At 49.9% G+C, this 25,476-nt stretch overlaps 1 protein-coding gene across 2 annotated transcripts in view; it reads left to right on the top strand.

Moving 5' to 3' along the window:
- LOC110496778 (protein spire homolog 1) overlaps positions 1-24,594 on the top strand; it is a 109,493-nt gene extending 84,899 nt beyond the window's left edge. Inside the window, exons 13-18 of one of the 2 annotated variants that reach the window (XM_090209445.1) lie at positions 4,826-4,861; positions 7,817-7,954; positions 10,599-10,669; positions 12,379-12,406; positions 12,521-12,672; positions 17,540-24,594. In XM_090209445.1, the coding sequence (XP_090065571.1) occupies positions 4,826-4,861; positions 7,817-7,954; positions 10,599-10,669; positions 12,379-12,406; positions 12,521-12,672; positions 17,540-17,801 (687 nt within the window). In that variant the 3' untranslated portion in view covers positions 17,802-24,594. The remainder of the gene's footprint in view (positions 1-4,825; positions 4,862-7,816; positions 7,955-10,598; positions 10,670-12,378; positions 12,407-12,520; positions 12,673-17,539) is intronic. The other variant, XM_090209444.1, reaches the window with a different exon arrangement.
- The last annotated feature ends 882 nt before the right edge of the window (positions 24,595-25,476 follow it).

Here is a 25,476-nt window from a genome sequence, read left to right as displayed (position 1 = left end):
GATCAGGCAGTGTGTCATGGAGGGCTGGTACTGGTCAGGTCAGGCAGTGTATCATGGAGGGCTGGTACTGGTCAGATCAAGCAGTGTATCATGGAGGCCTGGTACTGGTCAGGTCAGGCAGTGTATCATGGAGGGCTGGTACTGGTCAGGTCAGGCTGTGTCATGGGGGGGTGACTAGGAACACATGGAGGGCTGGTACTGGTCAGGTCAGGCAGTGTGTCATGGAGGGCTGGTACTGGTCAGGTCAGGCAGTGTGTCATGGAGGGGGACTAGGAACACATGGAGGGCTTGTACTGGTCAGGTCAGGTAGTGTGTCATGGAGGGCTAGTACTAGTCAGGTCAGGCAGTGTGTCATGGAGGGCTGGTACTGGTCAGGTCAGGCAGTGTATCAGGGGGGGCTGGTACTGGTCAGACCAAGCAGTGTGTCATGGAGGGCTGGTACTGGTCAGGTCAGGCAGTGTATCATGGAGGGCTGGTACTGGTCAGATCAAGCAGTGTATCATGGAGGCCTGGTACTGGTCAGGTCAGGCAGTGTATCATGGAGGGCTGGTACTGGTCAGGTCAGGCTGTGTCATGGGGGGGTGACTAGGAACACATGGAGGGCTGGTACTGGTCAGGTCAGGCAGTGTGTCATGGAGGGCTGGTACTGGTCAGATCAGGCAGTGTGTCATGGGGGGGGTGGGGACTAGGAACACATGGGGGGCTGGTACTGGTCAGGTCAGGCAGTGTGTCATGGAGGGCTAGTACTGGTCAGGTCAGGCAGTGTGTCATGGAGGGCTGGTTCAGGTCAGGCAGTGTGTCATGGAGGGCTGGTACAGGTCAGGTCAGGCAGTGTGTCATGGAGGGCTGGTACTGGTCAGATCAGGCAGTGTGTCATGGAGGGCTGGTACTGGCCAGGTAAGGCAGTGTGTCATGGAGGACGACTAGAAACACATGGAGGGCTGGTACTGGTCAGATCAGGCAGTGTGTCATGGAGGGCTGGTACTGGTCAGGTCAGGCAGTGTGTCATGGAGGGGGACTAGGAACACATGGAGGGCTGGTACTGGTCAGGTCAGGTAGTGTGTCATGGAGGGCTGGTACTGGTCAGGTCAGGCAGTGTATCATGGTTTGCTGGTACTGGTCAGGTCAGGCAGTGTGTCATGGAGGGCTGGTACTGGTCAGGTCAGGCAGTGTGTCATGGAGGGCTGGTACTGGTCAGGTCAGGCAGTGTGTCATGGGGGGCTGGTACTGTTCAAGCAGTGTGTCATGGGGGGCTAGTACTGGTCAGGTCAGGCAGTGTGTCATGGAGGGCTGGTACTGGTCAGGTCAGGCAGTGTATCAGGGGGGGCTGGTACTGGTCAGATCAGGCAGTGTGTCATGGAGGGCTGGTACTGGTCAGGTCAGGCAGTGTATCATGGAGGGCTGGTACTGGTCAGATCAGGCAGTGTATCATGGAGGGCTGGTACTGGTCAGGTCAGGCTGTGTCATGGGGGGGCGACTAGGAACACATGGAGGGCTGGTACTGGTCAGGTCAGGCAGTGTGTCATGGAGGGCTGGTACTGGTCAGGTCAGGCAGTGTGTCATGGAGGGCTGGTACAGGTCAGGTCAGGCAGTGTGTCATGGAGGGCTGGTACAGGTCAGGTCAGGCAGTGTGTCATGGAGGGCTGGTACTGGTCAGATCGGGCAGTGTGTCATGGAGGGCTGGTACTGGTCAGATCAGGCAGTGTGTCATGGAGGGCTGGTACTGGTCAGGTCAGGCAGTGTGTCATGGAGGGCTGGTACTGGTCAGGTCAGGCAGTGTGTCATGGAGGGGGACTAGGAACACATGGAGGGCTGGTACTGGTCAGGTCAGGTAGTGTGTCATGGAGGGCTGGTACTGGTCAGGTCAGGCAGTGTATCATGGTTTGCTGGTACTGGTCAGGTCAGGCAGTGTGTCATGGAGGGCTGGTACTGGTCAGGTCAGGCAGTGTGTCATGGAGGGCTGGTACTGGTCAGGTCAGGCAGTGTGTCATGGGGGGCTGGTACTGTTCAAGCAGTGTGTCATGGGGGGCTAGTACTGGTCAGGTCAGGCAGTGTGTCATGGAGGGCTGGTACTGGTCAGGTCAGGCAGTGTATCAGGGGGGGCTGGTACTGGTCAGATCAGGCAGTGTGTCATGGAGGGCTGGTACTGGTCAGGTCAGGCAGTGTATCATGGAGGGCTGGTACTGGTCAGATCAGGCAGTGTATCATGGAGGGCTGGTACTGGTCAGGTCAGGCTGTGTCATGGGGGGGCGACTAGGAACACATGGAGGGCTGGTACTGGTCAGGTCAGGCAGTGTGTCATGGAGGGCTGGTACTGGTCAGGTCAGGCAGTGTGTCATGGAGGGCTGGTACAGGTCAGGTCAGGCAGTGTGTCATGGAGGGCTGGTACAGGTCAGGTCAGGCAGTGTGTCATGGAGGGCTGGTACTGGTCAGATCGGGCAGTGTGTCATGGAGGGCTGGTACTGGTCAGATCAGGCAGTGTGTCATGGAGGGCTGGTACTGGTCAGGTCAGGCAGTGTGTCATGGAGGGCTGGTATTGTTCAGGTGCAGTGTGTCATGGAGGGCTGGTATTGTTCAGGTGCAGTGTGTCATGGAGGGCTGGTACTGGTCAGATCAGGCAGTGTGTCATGGGGGGGACTAGGAACACATGGGGGGCTGGTACTGGTCAGGTCAGGCAGTGTGTCATGGAGGGCTGGTACTGGTCAGGTCAGGCAGTGTGTCATGGAGGGGGACTAGGAACACATGGAGGGCTGGTACTGGTCAGGTCAGGTAGTGTGTCATGGAGGGCTGGTACTGGTCAGGTCAGGCAGTGTATCAGGGGGGGCTGGTACTGGTCAGATCAGGCAGTGTGTCATGGAGGGCTGGTACTGGTCAGGTCAGGCAGTGTATCAGGGGGGGCTGGTACTGGTCAGATCAGGCAGTGTGTCATGGAGGGCTGGTACTGGTCAGATCAGGCAGTGTGTCATGGGGGGCTGGTACTGTTCAAGCAGTGTGTCATGGATGGCTAGTACTGGTCAGGTCAGGCAGTGTGTCATGGAGGGCTGGTACTGGTCAGGTCAGGCAGTGTATCAGGGGGGGCTGGTACTGGTCAGATCAGGCAGTGTGTCATGGAGGGCTGGTACTGGTCAGGTCAGGCAGTGTCATGGGGGGCTGGTACTGTTCAAGCAGTCTGTCATGGATGGCTAGTACTGGTCAGGTCAGGCAGTGTGTCATGGAGGGCTGGTACTGGTCAGGTCAGGCAGTGTATCAGGGGGGGCTGGTACTGGTCAGATCAGGCAGTGTGTCATGGAGGGCTGGTACTGGTCAGGTCAGGCAGTGTATCATGGAGGGCTGGTACTGGTCAGATCAGGCAGTGTATCATGGAGGCCTGGTACTGGTCAGGTCAGGCAGTGTATCATGGAGGGCTGGTACTGGTCAGGTCAGGCTGTGTCATGGGGGGGTGACTAGGAACACATGGAGGGCTGGTACTGGTCAGGTCAGGCAGTGTGTCATGGAGGGCTGGTACTGGTCAGATCAGGCAGTGTGTCATGGGGGGGGGGGGGACTAGGAACACATGGGGGGCTGGTACTGGTCAGGTCAGGCAGTGTGTCATGGAGGGCTAGTACTGGTCAGGTCAGGCAGTGTGTCATGGAGGGCTGGTTCAGGTCAGGCAGTGTGTCATGGAGGGCTGGTACAGGTCAGGTCAGGCAGTGTGTCATGGAGGGCTGGTACTGGTCAGATCAGGCAGTGTGTCATGGAGGGCTGGTACTGGCCAGGTCAGGCAGTGTGTCATGGAGGACGACTAGAAACACATGGAGGGCTGGTACTGGTCAGATCAGGCAGTGTGTCATGGAGGGCTGTTACTGGTCAGGTCAGGCAGTGTGTCATGGAGGGCTGGTACTGGTCAGGTCAGGCAGTGTGTCATGGAGGGGGACTAGGAACACATGGAGGGCTGGTACTGGTCAGGTCAGGCAGTGTATCATGGTTTGCTGGTACTGGTCAGGTCAGGCAGTGTGTCGTGGAGGGCTGGTACTGGTCAGGTCAGGCAGTGTGTCATGGAGGGCTGGTACTGGTCAGGTCAGGCAGTGTGTCATGGGGGGCTGGTACTGTTCAAGCAGTGTGTCATGGGGGGCTAGTACTGGTCAGGTCAGGCAGTGTGTCATGGAGGGCTGGTACTGGTCAGGTCAGGCAGTGTATCAGGGGGGGCTGGTACTGGTCAGATCAGGCAGTGTGTCATGGAGGGCTGGTTTTGGTCAGGTCAGGCAGTGTATCATGGAGGGCTGGTACTGGTCAGATCAGGCAGTGTATCATGGAGGGCTGGTACTGGTCAGGTCAGGCTGTGTCATGGGGGGGCGACTAGGAACACATGGAGGGCTGGTACTGGTCAGGTCAGGCAGTGTGTCATGGAGGGCTGGTACTGGTCAGGTCAGGCAGTGTGTCATGGAGGGCTGGTACTGGTCAGGTCAGGCAGTATGTCATGGAGGGCTGGTACAGGTCAGGTCAGGCAGTATGTCATGGAGGGCTGGTACTGGTCAGATCAGGCAGTGTGTCATGGAGGGCTGGTACAGGTCAGGTCAGGCAGTATGTCATGGAGGGCTGGTACTGGTCAGATCAGGCAGTCTCCAGAGGCAGATATAATGGTATTATTATGGTGTGTGTGGCATCTCCAGAGGCAGATATAATGGTATTATTATGGTGTGTGTGGCGTCTCCAGATGCAGATATAATGGTATTATTATGGTGTGTGTGGCATCTCCAGAGGCAGATATAATGGTAGAATGGTATTCTGGAGGAGAAGTCAGTGCTCCAATGAGTTCTCCTGAACTATTTTATTTCCTTTATGTCAGGTGGAAATCCCCGCCCCCAGCAGTGGTGCTAAGGTGGTATGTCATGGATGTATTATGTCACTCCATTCAGAATAACTATGGATGCCGTCCAGGTCATCACCACATTGATGTATAATATTGCAATATTCAGAGATTATTGGACCCCTGACTGCAAAAAAAAAAAAGATGACCTGGAACGCACCCAATTACTTCATCAATGATCACCTAATGCAATTTATAATCTTAAAACTGACATGGTTTGGCAACACATTTTAGACTTTATACACTCCAACTAACTACATGACTCACTGGGTGTTTAGATGGGCTCAGAGCTGCTGTGTTGTTTACTTCCTCATCATCATGCTCTGTGTGCTCCCTGGGAATAATATCATGCTGGTGGCGTAGTAACGGGTGAGGTGGCGTGGTAACGTAACGGGTGAGGTGGCGTGGTAACGTAACGGGTGAGAAGGTGTACTAACGTAACTGGTGAGAAGGTGTAATAACGTAACGGGTGAGAAGGTGTACTAACGTAACGGGTGAGAAGGTGTGGTAACGTAACGGGTGAGAAGGTGTAATAACGTAACTGGTGAGGTGGCGCGGTAACGTAACGGGTGAGAAGGTGTACTAACGTAACGGGTGAGAAGGTGTGGTAACGTAACGGGTGAGAAGGTGTAATAACGTAACGGGTGAGGTGGCGCGGTAACGTAACGGGTGAGAAGGTGTACTAACGTAACGGGTGAGAAGGTGTACTAACGTAACGGGTGAGAAGGTGTAATAACGTAACGGGTGAGAAGGTGTACTAACGTAACTGGTGAGGTGGCGCGGTAACGTAACGGGTGAGAAGGTTTACTAACGTAACGGGTGAGAAGGTGTAATAACGTAACGGGTGAGAAGGTGTACTAACGTAACTGGTGAGAAGGTGTAATAACGTAACGGGTGAGAAGGCGTACTAACGTAACGGGTGAGAAGGTGTGGTAACGTAACGGGTGAGAAGGTGTAATAACGTAACTGGTGAGGTGGCGCGGTAACGTAACGGGTGAGAAGGTGTACTAACGTAACGGGTGAGAAGGTGTGGTAACGTAACGGGTGAGAAGGTGTAATAACGTAACGGGTGAGGTGGCGCGGTAACGTAACGGGTGAGAAGGTGTACTAACGTAACGGGTGAGAAGGTGTACTAACGTAACGGGTGAGAAGGTGTACTAACGTAACTGGTGAGGTGGCGCGGTAACGTAACGGGTGAGAAGGTTTACTAACGTAACGGGTGAGAAGGTGTAATAACGTAACGGGTGAGAAGGTGTACTAACGTAACTGGTGAGGTGGTAACGTAACGGGTGAGAAGGTGTACTAACGTAACTGGTGAGGTGGCGCGGTAACGTAACGGGTGAGAAGGTGTACTAACGCAACGGGTGAGAAGGTGTAATAACGTAACGGGTGAGGTGGCGCTGTAACGGGTGAGGTGGCGCTGTAACGGGTGAGGTGGCGCGGTAACGGGTGAGGTGCCGCGGTAACGGGTGAGGTGGCGCGGTAACGGGTGAGGTGGCGTGGTAACGTAACGGGTGAGGTGGAGTGGTAACGGGTGAGGTGGCGCGGTAACGTAACGGGTGAGGTGGCGTAATGACGTAACGGGTGAGAAGGCGTAATAACGTAACGGGTGAGAAGGCGTAATAACGTAACGGGTGAGAAGGCGTAATAACGTAACGGGTGAGGTGGCGCGGTAACGTAACGGGTGAGTTGGCGCGGTAACGTAACGGTCGAGGTGGCGCGGTAACGTAACGGTTGAGAAGGTTTAATAACGTAACGGGTGAGGTGGCGCGGTAACGTAACGGGTGAGTTGGCGCGGTAACGTAACGGGTGAGGTGGCGCGGTAACGTAACAGGTGAGAAGGTGTAATAACGTAACAGGTGAGGTGGTGCGGTAACGTAACGGGTGAGGTGCCGCGGTAACGTAACGGGTGAGAAGGTGTACTAACGTAACAGGTGAGGTGGCGCGGTAACGTAACGGGTGAGGTGGCTCGGTAACGTAACGGTCGAGGTGGCGTGGTAACAGGTGAGGTGGCGCGGTAACGTAACGGGTGAGGTGGCTCGGTAACGTAACGGTCGAGGTGGCGTGGTAACGGGTGAGGTGGCGCGGTAACGTAACGGGTGAGAAGGTGTAATAACGTAACGGGTGAGGTGGCGCGGTAACGTAACGGGTGAGGTGGCGCGGTAACGTAACGGGTGAGGTGGCGCGGTAACGTAACGGGTGAGTTGGCGCGGTAACGTAACGGTCGAGGTGGCGTGGTAACGGGTGAGGTGGCGCGGTAACGTAACGAGTGAGGTGGCGCGGTAACGTAACGGGTGAGGTGGCGCGGTAACGTAACGGGTGAGGTGGCGCGGTAACGTAACGGGTGAGGTGGCGCGGTAACGTAACGGGTGAGGTGGCGCGGTAACGTAACGGGTTAGGTGGCCTGGTAACGGGTTAGGTGGCGTGGTAACGTAACGGGTGAGGTGGCGAGCTTTTAGACTCTGTTAAAGGGATCATTTTCACTTTAATGTGATCGCCTCATTTTCATGCTGTCAGAATATAGGTACAGCTCCTCTATGGAAGGTTGAGCCGTTCCATTGTCATGGAGCTTTGATAATAGCCTGGGACCACACCTGTTTGGCACGATGGCACAAACAGACAGGGTGGCCTTAGCGGTTAGAGCGTTGGGTCAGTAACCGAAAGGTCACTGGTTCCATTACCCGAGCCGACAAGGTGACAAATCTGTCTGTCCTTGAGCAAGGCACTTAACCCTAATTTGCTCCAGGATGTTGTACTACTGTGGCTGACCCTGTAAAACAACACATTTCACTGCACCTATCTGGTTGTCCCAGCTAGCTCTTTTGTGATGAATGCACAAATTGCATGTTGCTCTGGATAAATGCATCTGCTAAATTACTCAAATGTATATGCATGTACCCAGGCTACTTTGTTAAAGCTAATCAGCTAACTGTGTGTGTGTGTGTTGTTTGTGGGTGTATGTTATTTCAGGAGGACTTCTGCTACCCTGTAGAGTGTCTGGCTCTAACAGTAGAAGAGGTGATGCACATCAGACAGGTTCTGGTCAAAGCTGAGCTGGAGAAGTTCCAACAGTACAAAGACGTTTACAACGAACTGAGGAAAGGAAAGGTGAGAGCTGGGCCTGTCTAGACACTGTACTAGCGGGGCTAAACTTGGGCCTGTCTAGATACTGTACTAGCAGGGCTAGAACTGGGCCTGTCTAGATACTGTACTAGCAGGGCTAGAACTGGGCCTGTCTAGATACTGTACTAGCGGGGCTAAACTTGGGCCTGTCTAGATACAGTACTAGCAGGGCTAAACCTGGGCCTGTCTAGATACTCTACCAGTGGGGCTAGACTTGGGCCTGTCTAGATACTGTATTAGCAGGGCTAAACCTGGGCCTGTCTAGATACTGTACTAGTAGGGCTAAACCTGGGCCTGTCTAGATTAGAGGTCGACCGATTATGATTTTTCAACGCTGATACCGATTATTGGAGGACCAAAAAAGCCGATACCGATTTAATTGGCCAATTTAAAAATAAATAAATGTATTTGTAAAAATGACAATTACCACAATACTGAATTAACATTTATTTTAACTTAATATAATACATCAATAAAATCAATTTAGCCTCAAGTAGATAATGAAACATGTTCAATTTGGTTTAAATAATGCAAAAACAAAGTGTTGGAGAAGAACGTAAAAGTGCAATATGTGCCATGTAAGAAAGCTAACGTTTCAGTTCCTTGCTCAGAACATGAGAACATATGAAAGCTGGTGGTCCCTTTTAATTAACATGAGTCTTCAATATTCCCAGGTAAGAAGTTTTAGGTTGTAGTTATTATAGGACTATTTCCCTCTATACCATTTGTATTTCATTAACCTTTGACTATTGGAAGTTCTTATAGGCACTTTAGTATTGCCAGTGTAACAGTATAGCTTCCGTCCCTCTCCTCGCTCCTCCCTGGGCTCGAACCAGCAACACAATGACAACAGCCACCATATCGACGCAGCGTTACCCATGCAGAGCAAGGGGAACAACTACTAGAAGGCACAGAGCGAGTGACGTTTGAAATGCTATTAGCACGCGCTAACTAGCCAGCCATTTCACTTCGGTTACACCAGCCTCATCTTGGGAATTGATAGGCTTGAAGTCATAAACAGCGCAATGCTTGACGCACAACGAGGAGCTGCTGGCAAAACGCACGAAAGTGCTGTTTGAATGAATATTTACGCGCCTGCTTCTGTCTACCACCGCTCAGTCAGATACTTAAGATACTTGTATGCTCAGTCAGATTATATGCAACACAGGAAACGCTAGATAATATGTAGTAATATCATCAACCATGTGTAGTTAACTAGTGATTATGATTGATTGTTTTTTATAAGATAAGTTTAATGCTAGCTAGCAACTACCTTGGCTTACTGCATTTGCGTAACAGGCAGTCTCCTTGTGGAGTGCAACGAGAGAGAGCCAGGTCGTTATTGCGTTGGACAAGTTAACTGTTAGGTTGCAAGATTAGATCCTTCGAGCTGACAATGTGAAAATCTGTCTTTCTGCCCCGAAAATACCGATTTCCGATTGTTATGAAAACTTGAAATCGGCCATTCCGATTAATCGGTCGACCTCTAGTCTAGATACTGAACTAGTGGGGCAAAACCCTGGGCATGTCTAGATACTGTACTAGCAGGGCTAGTGCCTGTCTAGATACTGTAGCAGCGGGGCTAGACTTGGGCCTGTCTAGATACTGTACCAGTAGGGCTAAACCCTGGGCCTGTCTAGATACAGTACTAGTAGGGCTAAACCCTGGGCCTGTCTAGATACTGTACTAGTAGGGCTAAACCTGGGCCTGTCTAGATACTGTACTAGTAGGGCTAAACCCTGGGCCTGTCTAGATACTGTACTAGCGGGGGTAAACCCTGGGCCTGTCTAGATACTGTACTAGCAGGGCTAGAACTGGGCCGTACCGGCGGGGTAGGTACCGGGGCCTGTCTGGAGACGCCGTACCGGCGGGGTAGGTACCGGGGCCTGTCTGGAGACGCCGTACCGGCGGGGTAGGTACCGGGGCCTGTCTGGAGACGCCGTACCGGCGGGGTAGATACCGGGGCCTGTCTGGAGACGCCGTACCGGCGGGGTAGGTACCGGGGCCTGTCTGGAGACGCCGTACCGGCGGGGTAGGTACCGGGGCCTGTCTGGAGACGCCGTACCGGCGGGGTAGGTACCGGGGCCTGTCTGGAGACGCCGTACCGGCGGGGTAGGTACCGGGGCCTGTCTGGAGACGCCGTACCGGTGGGGTAGGTACCGGGGCCTGTCTGGAGACGCCGTACTGGCGGGGTAGGTACCGGGGCCTGTCTGGAGACGCCGTACCGGCGGGGTAGGTACCGGGGCCTGTCTGGAGACGCCGTACCGGCGGGGTAGGTACGGGGCCTGTCTGGAGACGCCGTACCGGCGGGGTAGGTACCGGGGCCTGTCTGGAGACGCCGTACCGGCGGGGTAGGTACCGGGGCCTGTCTGGAGACGCCGTATCGGCGGGGTAGGTACCGGGGCCTGTCTGGAGACGCCGTACCGGCGGGGTAGGTACCGGGGCCTGTCTGGAGACGCCGTACTGGCGGGGTGGTGTTCAGTAGGAAATCATTGCAGATATAAATGGCATGAATACAGCTTACATGGTCTGACTGGATCCGTCTTGTAACATTCTTGCAGCGCTTAATGTCTTTGACTTGATATTTACTTGATCTCTGAAATAACCGTTCTCCTCCTCTCTCCTGTAGCTGTGTTTCTCCTGTCAGACTAAAAGGTTCTCCTTTTTCACCTGGTCCTACACCTGCCAGTTCTGCAAAAGGTACATTTATATTATATCTGTGTTTATATTTTAATATAGTTCTCTATTATTGACTCAAAGTACCGGAGAATCTCTTTAATGTTAATCAGAGGGGGTGGGTCTCTTGGACATTATAAGATCATATGTAAATCAAAGAGCTAATATATTAATCGTCTGTATTTGTTTGAGCTATACCCCCCCAGGCTTGACTCCTGCCAGGTCACACAGATGCCTGGCCTGCTTTGGCAGGGCTCACTGGGTGTCGTGTTTCCTGGTAGGACCCAGGATACCTACCCTCCCCCTCCACCCATCTATTGTTTGTTGTCATGTTTGGATGTTTGTAGTCACTGTTGTTGTTATTGTCCTTCTAAATGGAAAATAAATTATAAATGAAAAAATATACAGTACATTTGGAAAGTATTCAGACCCCTTGACTTTCTCTACATTTTTTTTCTGTTGCAGCCTTATTTTACATTTTTAAGTATTCAGACCCTTTACTCAGTACTTTGTTGAAGAACCTTTGTCAGTGATTACAGCCTCAAGTCTTCTTGACACTACAAGCTTGGCACACCTGTATTTGGAGAGTTTCTCCCATCATTCTCTGCAGATCATCTTAAGCTCTGTCAGGTTGGATGGGGAGCGTCGCTGCACAGCTATTTTCAGGTCTCTCCAGAGATGCTCGATCAGGTTCAAGTCCAGGCTCTAGCTGGGCCACTCAAGGACATTCAGAGACTTGTCCCGAAGCCACTCCTGTGCTGTTTTGGCTGTGTGCTTAGGGTGGTTGACTGGGGGCGAGGTGCTCTGGAGGAGCACTCAGGTATCGTGTAGGATCTCTGTGCTTTGCTCCATTCATCTTTACCTCAACCCTGACTAGTCTCCAAGTCCCTGCCGCTGAAGAAAATCCCCACACCACCATGCTTCACAGTAGGCACCAGCCAGATTTCCTTCAGATGTGACGCTTGGCATTCAGGCCAAAGAGTTCAATCTTGGTTTCATCAGACCAGAGAATCTTGTTTCTCATGGTCTGAAAGTCTTTAGGCCACTCTACCATAAAGGCCTGATTTGGTGGAGTTCTGCAGAGATGGTTGTCCTTCAGGAAGGTTCTCCCATCTCCACAGAGGAACCCTGGAGCTCTGTCAGAGTGACCACCCGATTCTTGGTCACCTCCCTGACCAAGGCCCCTTCTCCCCCGAGACTGTGTTCTTGTGGAACTTCAATGCTGCAGAAATATTTTGGTACCCTTCCCCAGATCTGTACCTCGACACAATTCTGTCCCGAGCTCTACGGACAAATCCTTTGATCTCATGGCTTGGTCTTTGCTCTGACATGTACTGTCAACTGTGGCACCTTATATAGACAGATGTGCCTTTCCAAATGATGTCCAATCAATTTAATTTACCACAGGTGGACTCCAATCAAGTTGTAGAAACATCTCAAGGATGATCAATAGAAACAGGATGCACCTGAGCTCGATTTCGAGTCTCAAAGCAAAAGGTCTAAATACTTACGTATTTAAATACTTGTGTAAAGTTACAACACTTTCTATAAACCTGTTTTCGCGTTGTCATTATGGGGTTTTGTGTGTAGATTTGAGATTTTAATCAATTTTAGAATAATGCTGTAACATAAAATGTGATAGAATTCAAGGGGGTCCGAATATTTTCCGAATGCGCTGCATATATCAGAATTCATGCAATTCGTTGTGACTGAATATTTCGCTCTCTTGCCAGGCCTGTGTGCTCGCAGTGCTGTAAAAAGGTGAGCCAAAGTAGTCCTCGTCCATCCAGTGACCACACTAGCCCTTTAATTGTTGACAGATGTTCAGATTATGCCTATATATCTGACTCTCCTAACTCTGTCCTGTTGTTCCAGATGAGACTTCCCTCTAAGCCGTATGCCAACCTGCCCGTCTCCTCTCTGGGTCCTACTGCCACTCTACCCAGGGAGGAGGCTGGAGGGACATCAGCCTTGGGCACCCCAGAGAAGCCCTCGTCCAGCCACAGTCTGCGCCGGACAGTCTCCAGGTACACAATAACATCATTACCGGTCTTGGGTTTAGGGATGTGACAACTAACATTTAAACTGCTTTTCTTTTTATAGTTTAAACGATAAAATGACATGTGAATTCACAATTCAGATATGGTCTGCCGTTTGACCGCTAGGGGGCAGTGCAGTTCAATCTACCCCAGTCCTGGCTACCTACCAGACCGAGCAGCTCAATCTACTGCAGTCCTGGCTACGCTACCTACCAGACCGAGCAGTTCAATCTACTGCAGTCCCTGCTAAGCTACCTACCAGACCGAGCAGTTCAATCTACTGCAGTCCTGGCTACGCTACCTACCAGACCGAGCAGCTCAATCTACTGCAGTCCTGGCTACCTACCAGACCGAGCAGCTCAATCTACTGCAGTCCTGGCTACGCTACCTACCAGACCGAGCAGTTCAATCTACTGCAGTCCCTGCTACGCTACCTACCAGACCGAGCAGTTCAATCTACTGCAGTCCTGGCTACGCTACCTACCAGACCGAGCAGCTCAATCTACTGCAGTCCTGGCTACCTACCAGACCGAGCAGTTCAATCTACCCCAGTCCTGGCTACCTACCAGACCGAGCAGTTCAATCTACTGCAGTCCTGGCTACGCTACCTACCAGACCGAGCAGTTCAATCTACTGCAGTCCTGGCTACCTACCAGACCGAGCAGTTCAATCTACCCCAGTCCTGGCTACCTACCAGACCGAGCAGTTCAATCTACTGCAGTCCTGGCTACGCTACCTACCAGACCGAGCAGTTCAATCTACTGGAGTCCTGGCTACGCTACCTACAAGACCGAGCAGTTCAATCTACTGCAGTCCTGGCTACGCTACCTACCAGACCGAGCAGTTCAATCTACTGCAGTCCTGGCTACCTACCAGACCGAGCAGTTCAATCTACTGCAGTCCTGGCTACGCTACCTACCAGACAGAGCAGCTCAATCTACTGCAGTCTCTGCTACGCTACCTACCAGACCGAGCAGTTCAATCTACTGCAGTCCTGGCTACGCTACCTACCAGACCGAGCAGCTCAATCTACTGCAGTCCTGGCTACGCTACCTACCAGACCGAGCAGTTCAATCTACTGCAGTCCTGGCTACGCTACCTACCAGACCGAGCAGTTCAATCTACTGCAGTCCTGGCTACGCTACCTACCAGACCGAGCAGTTCAATCTACTGCAGTCCTGGCTACGCTACCTACCAGACCGAGCAGTTCAATCTACTGCAGTCCAGGATACCTACCAGACAGCGTTCACCTTTCTGCTGTCCCCCACCCACTCAGCAACGATGGTGTTAATGCCGTTTTAGGTTCTCTGCTGTGTTCCTAACCTCCCTGTTAGATGGGACTTCATGTCTCACTACTCATCAATGTGATGACTCGTTGCAGTGATCTATGACAGCGTGTCCGTAGACGTCCAACACGTACAGTGTTTTGAACAGTAGTGCAGGTCCTGGATGGCAGGAAGCTTGATCCCAATGAACTACTGGGCCGTACACACTACCCTCTGTAGCGCCTTATGGTTGGATGCCGAGCAGTTGCCATACCAGGCGGTGATGCCTCCGGTCAGGATGCTCTTGATGGTGCAGCTGTAGAACTTTTGAGGGATCTATGCCAGATCTTTTCAGTCTCCTGAGGGGGGAAAAGGAGTTGTCGTACCCTCTTCACAACTGTCTTGGTGTGTTTGGACCATGATAGTTTTGTTGGTGATGTGGACACCAAGGAACTCAACTCTCGACCACCTCCACTACAGAACCGTCGATGTTAATGGGGGCCTGTTCGGTCCTCCTTTTTCTTGTAGTCCACGATCAGCTCCTTTGTCTTGCTCACATTGAGGGAGAGGTTGTTGTCCTGGCACCACACTGCCAGTTCTCTGACCTCCTAACTTATAGGCTGTCTCATCGTTGTCGAGGATCAGGCCTACCACTGTTGTGTCGTCAGCAAACTTAATGATGGTGTTGGAGTTGTGCTTTGCCATTCAGTCGTGGGTGAACAGGGAGTACAGGAGGGGACTACGCATGCACCCCTGAGGGGCCCGCCCCTGTGTTGAGGATCAGCATGGCAGATGTGGTGTTACCTACCCTTACCACCTGGGGGTGGTCTGTCAGGAAATCCAGGATCCAGTTGCAAAGGGAGGTGTTTAGTCCCAGGGTCCTTAGCTTAGTGATGAGCTTTGAGGGTACTATGGTGTTGAATGCTGAGCTTTAGTTAATGAACAGCATTCTCACATAGGTGTTCCTTTTGTCCAGGTGGGAAAGGGCAGTGTGGAGTGTGATTGAGATTGCATCAACTGTGACTCTGTTGGGGCGGTATGTGAATTGGAGTGGGTCTAGGGTTTCCGGGATAATGGTGTTGATGTTAGTCATGACCAGCCTTTCAAAGCACTTCATGGCTACCGACCTGAGTGCTATGGGGCGGTAGTCATTCAGGCAGGTTACCTTCGCTTTCTTTGGCACAGAGACTATGGTGGTCTGCTTGAAACGTGTAGTTATTAGACTGGGTCAGGGAGAGGTTGAAAATGTCAGTGAAGGCACTTGCAAGTTGGTCTGCGCATGCTCTGAGTACACATCCTGGTAATCCGTCTGGCCCTGCAGCCTTGTGAATGTTGACCTGTTTAAAGGTCTTGCTCACATTGGCTACGTTTGGAACAGCTGGTGCTCTCATGCATGTATCAGTGTTGCTTGCCTCGAAGCGAAATTAAAAGGCATGTAGCTCGTCTGGTAGGCTCGCATCACTGGGCAACTCGCGGCTGGCATATCTTCCTGAAGGCCTTAATTATGAACTGCTATTCTGGCTAGTTGAACTGCTGTTCTGGCTAGTTGAACTGCTGTTCTGGCTAGTTGAACTGCTGTTCTGGCTAGTTGAACTGCTGTTCTGGCTAGTTACTGCTGTTCTTGCTAGTTGAACTGCTGTTCTTGCTAGTTGAACTGCTGTTCTTGCTAGTTGAACTGCTGTTCTTGCTAGTTTAACTGCTGTTCTGGCTAGTTGAACTGCTGTTCTGGCTAGTTACTGCTGTTCTTGCTAGTTGAACTGCTGTTCTGGCTAGTTGAACTGCTGTTCTGGCTAGTTACTGCTGTTCTTGCTAGTTGAACTGCTGTTCTGGCTAGTTACTGCTGTTCTTGCTAGTTTAACTGCTGTTCTGGCTAGTTGAACTGCTGTTCTGGCTAGTTACTGCTGTTCTTGCTAGTTGAACTGCTGTTCTGGCTAGTTACTGCTGTTCTTGCTAGTTGAACTGCTGTTCTGGCTAGTTGAACTGCTGTTCTGGCTAGTTACTGCTGTTCTTGCTAGTTGAACTGCTGTTCTGGCTAGTTGAACTGCTGTTCTGGCTAGTTACTGCTGTTCTTGCTAGTTGAACTGCTGTTCCGGCTAGTTACTGCTGTTCTGGCTAGTTACTGCTGTTCTTGCTAGTTGAACTGCTGTTCTGGCTAGTTACTGCTTTTCTTGCTAGTTGAACTGCTGTTCTGGCTAGTTGAACTGCTGTTCTGGCTAGTTACTGCTGTTCTTGCTAGTTGAACTGCTGTTCTGGCTAGTTACTGCTGTTCTTGCTAGTTGAACTGCTGTTCTGGCTAGTTGAACTGCTGTTCTGGCTAGTTACTGCTGTTCTGGCTAGTTACTGCTGTTCTGGCTAGTTACTGCTGTTCTTGCTAGTTGAACTGCTGTTCTGGCTAGTTGAACTGCTGTTCTGGCTAGTTACTGCTGTTCTTGCTAGTTGAACTGCTGTTCTGGCTAGTTGTGTTGTAAATGTGAACATTAAATAATGCCACCATTTCAGATTCCTCTGTAGATTTTCTGGCGCTGTACCCAATGATTTATGAACACTTGCTTGATGGGTCGATGTCCTCATTGTGGTTTTCCAGACGTGTTTAATTTGTTTTATGTACACACTTTATTAGAATATTTATGGAATGTACATTGCTATATTTGGTTACACTTCTTTTCCCTCGACTCCAACCCCATTCTATGTGTGGAACGGATGTGGGTGGAGCTATGTCTACATAAGGGTGCTAATTTAAAAAAACTCACAAAAGCTCTGAGCAAGGCCTTGAGGCCAATACGTAAATCTTATTAAAGAGTAGTGTGCAGGTTTCTTCTTTTTTCTCATGAATAGAATGTCAAAAGACACAAACGCAGTCACTTTTGGGGGGTAAATTGAAATTTGCTATTGCAAATGTTAGCAACACCTCCCACACAACAGGCAGGCTGGCTAACAGTACTCTCCACCCCCAGGTTATCTGAACACAACAAGCAGGCTGGCTAACAGTACTCTCCACCCCCAGGTTATCTGAACACAGGCAGGCAGGCTAACAGTACTCTCCAGCCCCAGGTTATCTGAACACAACAAGCAGGCTGGCTAACAGTACTCTCCACCCCCAGGTTATCTGAACACAGGCAGGCAGGCTAACAGTACTCTCCAGCCCCAGGTTATCTGAACACAACAAGCAGGCTGGCTAACAGTACTCTCCACCCCCAGGTTATCTGAACACAGGCAGGCTGGCTAACAGTACTCTCCAGCCCCAGGTTATCTGAACACAACAGGCAGGCTGGCTAACAGTACTCTCCACCCCCAGGTTATCTGAACACAACAAGCAGGCTGGCTAACAGTACTCTCCACCCCCAGGTTATCTGAACACAGGCAGGCAGGCTAACAGTACTCTCCACCCCCAGGTTATCTGAACACAGGCAGGCTGGCTAACAGTACTCTCCACCCCCAGGTTATCTGAACACAACAGCCAGGCTGGCTAACAGTACTCTCCACCCCCAGGTTATCTGAACACAACAGGCAGGCTGGCTAACAGTACTCTCCACCCCCAGGTTGTCTGAACACAACAGGCAGGCTGGCTAACAGTACTCTCCACCCCCCAGGTTATCTGAATACAACAGCAGTGAGGGGTCTCGTGACGAGCCGGAGCTGGATCTTCCCAAAGAGCTGACCGACGACTGGTGTACCATGGAGGTCTGCATCAACTGTAAGAAGTTCATCTCTGAGATAATCTCCAGCAGCAAGCGCTCTCTAACCCTGGCCACCAAGCGAGCCTGTCTGAAGAGGAAGACCCAGTCCTTCTACTTGTCTTCACCTAACACAGACGATTACAGACCCTCTGAGAGGACCATCAACCAGGTTTAGACTACAGATGCTCTGAGAGGACCATCAACCAGATTTAGTTTTAGGGTTAGACCTCTCGCTCTCTCGTACGCTCCTTGGGGGACCCTGTTCCCTAGATAGTGCACTACATTTGACCATGGACCCTGGTAGTGCACTACATCAGAGTTCATGTCACTGTGTGGGGTATTTAGCATGACTCACAGTACTCTGGACCCTGGTTGTCACAGTACTCTGGACCCTGGTTGTCACAGTACTCTGTGGACCCTGGCTGTCACAGTACTCTGGACCCTGGCTGTCACAGTACTCTGGACCCTGGCTGTCACAGTACTCTGGACCCTGGCTGTCACAGTACTCTGGAACCTGGCTGTCACAGTACTCTGGAACCTGGCTGTCACAGTACTCTGGAACCTGGCTGTCACAGTACTCTGGAACCTGGCTGTCACAGTACTCTGGACCCTGGCTGTCACAGTACTCTGGACCTTGGCTGTCACAGTACTCTGGACCTTGGCTGTCACAGTACTCTGGACCCTGGCTGTCACACTACTCTGGACCCTGGCTGTCACACTACTCTGTGGACCCTGGCTGTCACAGTACTCTGGATCCTGGCTGTCACATTACTCTGTGGACCCTGGTCTAAAGTAGAATAGGGAATAGGGTGCCCTTTGACCCGCTATCATAATGTCTCAGCTCTGTGCTGCTCATCACTGTGTAATAATGATAGAGATGGCCATTGTAGAAGACGTGTTAGTATATACTACCTACCTGTAATGGTTCTAGACAGATGGTCAGTGTGTTAGTATATACTACCTACCTGTAATGGTTCTAGACAGATGGTCAGTCCATGAGTTGTGGAATAGACCGTTTGGATTTGTTGTTCTACTGATTACACACTGTCTCCAGATTGACAACAGAACTAAACAAGGTTGTATTCATTCCACCTGCTTGTTTAATGATCTGAATTCCTCTCTCTCTTTACTACCCTGTAATGTTATGTAGGTCCCTTTCAAGAAGTGGTGAAAAGAGGCACCCTAAATGGTGTAACCCCTAACTCGGCATGGGTTCTCGTCCCCTAACCCCTAGTCTCAGGAACCATTGGGTTAGTGTATTGATACAGCTGTGGATGGACGACTAGCTAGCCACTGACAGGACAACTGCCTCACAGTATAATAGTACATCACTGAACTGTCTACCACAGTATAGATGAGCAACTAGAGTACTGAACCATTACTTATTCTCATGTTATGTGAATAATATTTAGAGGCGTTGAAGGAACAATCAGGCAGATGCTGAGATCACCGAGGTAGAGCCAAGATGATATATATTTAACAGTAGTGTGGTCGGTCGGTGAGACCTCTAGTCCCCGTCCAGAGATAAGATGTTAATTAACAAACGACTAGTTTCTGTTACTCTCAGGAAGAACAGGCCCTTCGGCTGCACCCCAGGCACCCTATTCCCTACATAGTGCACTACCATTTGGGACAAAGCCATTGTCTAACAGGCAGTAGTCTCTGCCACCATTGTCTAACAGGCAATTGTCTAACAGGCAATAGAGCCATCAGTCAGGTCTTAACAAGCTAATTTCCAGTTTCCATAGAAATAAAATGCCTACCACTACCCAGCCCCAGCCAATAAAATTAAACCAAATGACATGCCTAAGGTAGTCTCTGCCACTCCCCAGCCCCAGCCAATAAAATTAAACCAAATGACATGCCTAAGGTAGTCTCTGCCACTCCCCAGCCCCAGCCAATAAAATGAAACCAAATTACATGCCTAAGGTAGTCTCTGTCACTCCCCAGCCAATAAAATGAAACCAAATTACATGCCTAAGGTAGTCTCTGTCACTCCCCAGCCAATAAAATGAAACCAAATGACATGCCTAAGGTAGTGTCTGCCACTCCCCAGCCAATAAAATTAAACCAAATGACATGCCTAAGGTAGTCTCCGCCACTACCCAGCCCCAGCCAATAAAATTAAACCAAATGACATGCCTAAGGTAGTCTCTGCCACTCCCCAGCCAATAAAATGAAACCAAATGACATGCCTATGGTAGTCTCTGCCACTCCCCAGCCAATAAAATGAAACCAAATGACATGCCTAAGGTAGTCTCTGTCACTCCCCAGCCAATAAAATGAAACCAAATGACATGCCTATGGTAGTCTCTGCCACTCCCCAGCCAATAAAATTAAACCAAATGACATGCCTAAGGTAGTCTCTGTCACTCCCCAGCCAATAAAATTAAACCAAATGACATGCCTAAGGTAGTGTCTGCCCCTCCCCAGCCCCAGCCCCAGCCAATAAAATTAAACCAAATGACATGACTAAGGTAGTCTCTGCCACTCCCCAGCCCCAGCCAATAAAATTAAACCAAATTACATGCCTAAGGTAGTCTCTGCCACTCCCCAGCCCCAGCCAATAAAATTAAACCAAATTACATGCCTAAGGTAGTGTCTGCCACTACCCAGCCCCAGCCAATAAAATTAAACCAAATTACATGCCTAAGGTAGTCTCTGCCACTCCCCAGCCCCAGCCAATAAAATTAAACCAAATTACATGCCTAAGGTAGTCTCTGCCACTCCCCAGCCCCAGCCAATAAAATTAAACCAAATTACATGCCTAAGGTAGTGTCTGCCACTCCCCAGCCAATAAAATTAAACCAAATTACATGCCTAAGGTAGTGTCTGCTCCTCCCCAGCCCCAGCCAATAAAATTAAACCAAATTACATGCCTAAGGTAGTCTCTGCCACTCCCCAGCCCCAGCCAATAAAATTAAACCAAATTACATGCCTAAGGTAGTCTCTGCCACTCCCCAGCCCCAGCCAATAAAATTAAACCAAATGACATGCTTATGGTAAACTCTGCCACTCCCCAGCCCTAGCCAATAATTTTTTTTCTTTTCCCAATAAATTTGCCCCAGCTGCAGATCTAATTGGCCGGGAAACAGGAAGTGTTCAGAGGTTAAATGATTGGGTGGGTTTACTATGATGTATTTTTTTTTTCTATGCCTGGTGCCAAACTAAATTCCCCTCCTGTCTGAATGCCAGGTCATTCTATGGACCTGTAGTACTTGGTGAGGAAGGTGATATGGGAGATTCTAGAAACAGAATCTGTTGTTTTTACAAGTTTTAGCTGACCAATAGGATCTCAGAATGGTGGGATATGATTGTGTACATCAGTGGAGTCTACTGAGGGGAGGACGGCTCATAATAATGGATGGAACGGAGCCAACCACATGGAAACAAGCCATTACCACGAGCCCGTCCTCCAGTGGTCTACATGCTGTATCCAAAATGTATTATACCTGATGTGTTTCCATTAATATTATCTTAAAGATGTATTTTTATTTTATTTGTAATATTGGATTGTCATCTCCTGTTGGGATCAGACCAGATCAGATAGATGGGCCTCCGAGGCCAGATCAGATAGATGGGCCTCCGAGGCCAGATCAGATAGATGGGCCTCCGAGGCCAGATCAGATAGATGGGCCTCCGAGGCCAGATCAGATAGATGGGCCTCCTAGACCAGATCAGATAGATGGGCCTCCTAGACCAGATCAGATAGATGGGCCTCCGAGACCAGTCAGGTCTGGATCAGACCAGATAGATGGACCTCCAGATCAGATAGATGGGCCTCCTAGACCAGATCAGATAGATGGGCCTCCTAGAGCAGATCAAATAGATGGGCCTCCTAGACCAGATCAGATAGATGGGCCTCCTAGACCAGATCAAATAGATGGGCCTCCTAGACCAGATCAGATAGATGGGCCTCCTAGACCAGATCAAATAGATGGGCCTCCTAGACCAGATCAAATAGATGGGCCTCCTAGATCAGATAGATGGGCCTCCTAGAGCAGATCAGATAGATGGGCCTCCTAGAGCAGATCAGATAGATGGGCCTCCTGGAGCAGATCAAATAGATGGGCCTCCTAGACCAGATCAGATAGATGGGCCTCCTAGAGCAGATCAGATAGATGGGCCTCCTAGACCAGATCAAATAGATGGGCCTCCTAGACCAGATCAGATAGATGGGCATCCGAGACCAGATCAGATAGATGGGCCTCTGAGACCAGTCAGGTCTGGATCAGACCAGGTAGATGGACCTCCGAGATCAGACCAGATAGATGGACCTCCGAGATCAGACCAGATAGATGGACCTCCGAGATCAGACCAGATAGATCAGACCAGGTAGATGGACCTCCGAGATCAGACCAGATAGATCAGAGTAGATAGATGGACCTCCGAGATCAGACCAGGTAGATGGACCTCCGAGACCAGATCAGATAGATGGGCCTCCTAGACCAGATCAGATAGATGGGCCTCCTAGACCAGATCAGATAGATGGGCCTCCTAGACCAGATCAAATAGATGGGCCTCCTAGACCAGATCAGATAGATGGGCCTCCTAGACCAGATCAAATAGATGGGCCTCCGAGACCAGTCAGGTCTGGATCAGACCAGATAGATGGACCTCCCAGATCAGATAGATGGACCTCCTAGAGCAGATCAGATAGATGGGCCTCCTAGAGCAGATCAGATAGATGGGCCTCCTAGACCAGATCAAATAGATGGGCCTCCTAGACCAGATCAGATAGATGGGCCTCCGAGACCAGTCAGGTCTGGATCAGACCAGATAGATGGACCTCCCAGATCAGATAGATGGGCCTCCTAGACCAGATCAGATAGATGGGCCTCCTAGACCAGATCAGATAGATGGGCCTCCTAGAGCAGATCAGATAGATGGGCCTCCTAGAGCAGATCAGATAGATGGGCCTCCTAGAGCAGATCAGATAGATGGGCCTCCTAGAGCAGATCAGATAGATGGGCCTCCTAGAGCAGATCAAATAGATGGGCCTCCTAGACCAGATCAGATAGATGGGCCTCCTAGAGCAGATCAGATAGATGGGCCTCCTAGACCAGATCAAATAGATGGGCCTCCTAGACCAGATCAGATAGATGGGCATCCGAGATCAGATCAGATAGATGGGCCTCTGAGACCAGTCAGGTCTGGATCAGACCTGGTAGATGGACCTCCGAGATCAGACCAGATAGATGGACCTCCGAGATCAGACCAGATAGATGGACCTCCAAGATCAGTCAGGCCTGGATCAGACCAGGTAGATGGACCTCCGAGATCAGACCAGGTAGATGGACCTCCGAGATCAGACCAGGTAGATGGACCTCTGAGATCAGACCAGATAGATGGACCGAGATCAGACCAGATAGATCAGAGTAGATAGATGGACCTCCGAGATCAGACCAGGTAGATGGACCTCCGAGTTCAGACCAGATAGATGGACCTCCGAGATGAGACCAGATAGATGGACCTCTGAGATCAGACCAGATAGATGGACCTCCGAGATCAGACCAGATAGATCAGACCAGTTAGATGGACCTCTGAGATCAGACCAGTTAGATGGACCTCTGAGATCAGACCAGATAGATGGACCTCTGAGATCAGACCAGATAGTCCTTCTAGACCAAACAGGTCTGAATAGCACTTTTACTGGACCAATGTATTGTTGTTTTGAAGTTCATTCTCTTTATTAATTTAATTTCTTAATCTTTTGTTTGTTTCATCTTTTGAAGTCAGTGTGGTGAGATGGTATCCTAGGGTTAATGGTGATGGTATCCTAGGGTTAATGGTATCCTAGGGTTAATGTGATGGTATCCTAGTGTTAATGGTATCCTAGTGTTAATGGTATCCTAGGGTTAATGGTATCCTAGGGTTAATGGTATCCTAAGGTTAATGGTATCCTGGGGTTAATGGTGACTGTATCCTAGGGTTAATGGTGATCGTATCCTAGGGTTAATGGTATCCTAGGGTCAATGGTATACTGGGGTTAATGGTGATGGTATCCTAGGGTTAATGGTGATGGTATCCTGGGTTTAATGGTGATGGTATCCTAGGGTTAATGGTATCCTAGGGTTAATGGTATCCTAGGGTTAATGGTATCCTAGGGTTAATGGTATCCTAGGGTTAATGGTATCCTAGGGTTAATGGTATCCTAGGGTTAATGTGATGGTATCCAAGGGTTAATGGTGAAGGCATCCTAGGGTTAATGTGAAGGCATCCTAGGGTTAATGTGAAGGCATCCTAGGGTTAATGTGAAGGCATCCTAGGGTTAATGTGAGGGTATCCTAGGGTTAATGTGAGGGTATCCCAGGTATCCTGGGGTTAATGGTGATGGTATCCTAGGGTTAATGGTGATGGTATCCTAGGGTTAATGGTGATGGTATCCTAGGGTTAATGGTATCCTAGGGTTAATGGTGATGGTATCCTGGGGTTAATGGTGATGGTATCCTAGGGTTAATGGTGATGGTATCCTAGGGTTAATGGTATCCTAGGGTTAATGGTGATGGTATCCTAGGGTTAATTGAGTATGCTAGATCTTGGGGTTTGGTAGCAGGTGTCATTAAAACACAGCTTTCTGAATGTACAGGGTATAATGTCTTTTAACTCTTATTTCACATGCAATCTAAATCTACGTATACGGAATTTTAATGCTCCCTGTAAATAATTTTGTCACTCTTACTATCCATGTCACGCGCACCATCCACCTTCATACAATACATGGACGCATTGTTATTCAGACATTTATTACACACTCTCCCTATTCATCATTTATTTATTTTCTGACCTCTTAAACTAACTGCGGTAGAAAGATCAGAATTATAACACATAACCGACATTACTAACGTCAATATCAACCTCCCATAAAATATTCCATTGGACCATATATATGGATTCCAGTGAGGAAGCAATGGTGTGCATGCTATAATTTTTTTTTTTTTATGCCAATAAAATGATCTCTGTTTGAATTCTGTGTTGTAGTATTCATGCTCTGCAGGGTTGAACCAAAATCTTTCCTGTTTTAATAAATTACAGTATTGTATCATGTGTCAGCTCAACAGTAAAATAAAAATGTAATCACTACTACGCAGTATCAGCCATTGATATCACTGCATGAAATCACTGAAGCTAAGCACAGTTGGTCCTGGTCGGTCCCTGGATGGGAGACCAGATGCTGCTGGAAGTGGTGTTGGAGGGTCAGTAGGAGGCACTCTTTCCTCTGGTCTAAAAAAATATCCCAATGCCCCAGGGCAGTGATTCGGGACACTGCCCTGTGTAGGGTGCCGTTGGGACGTTAAACGAGTGTCCTGACTCTCTGAGGCCATTAAGCCATCCAGCTGTGCCCTGGACACCATTTGTGAATTGATCGCCCCCCATCTAGCTTCAGAGTTTGTTCTGTTAGGTGACCTAAACTGGGATATGCTTAACACCCCGGCAGTCCTACAATCTAAGCTAGATGCCCTCAATCTCACTCAAATCATCAAGGAACCCACCAGGTACAACCCTAACTCTGTAAACAAGGGCACCCTCATTGACGTCATCCTGACCAACTGGCCCTCCAAATACACCTCCGCTGTCTACAACCAGGATCTCAGCGATCACTGCCTCATTGCCTGTATCCGCTACGGAGCCGCAGTCAAACGACCACCCCTCATCACTGTCAAACGCTCCCTAAAACACTTCTGTGAGCAGGCCTTTCTAATCGACCTGGCCCGGGTATCCTGGAAGGACATTGACCTCATCCCGTCAGTTGAGGATGCCTGGTCTTTCTTTAAAAGTAACTTCCTCACCATTTTAGATAAGCATGCTCTGTTCAAAAAATGCAGAACTAAGAACAGATATAGCCCCTG

Source organism: Oncorhynchus mykiss, chromosome 18 (genome assembly GCF_057628025.1).
Source record: "Oncorhynchus mykiss isolate SJ-2025 chromosome 18, ASM5762802v1, whole genome shotgun sequence".
Classification (NCBI taxonomy): Eukaryota; Metazoa; Chordata; class Actinopteri; order Salmoniformes; family Salmonidae; genus Oncorhynchus; species Oncorhynchus mykiss.
The sequence above is the reverse complement of the archived record's forward strand: the minus strand, read 5'-3'. Positions and strand labels throughout refer to the sequence as shown.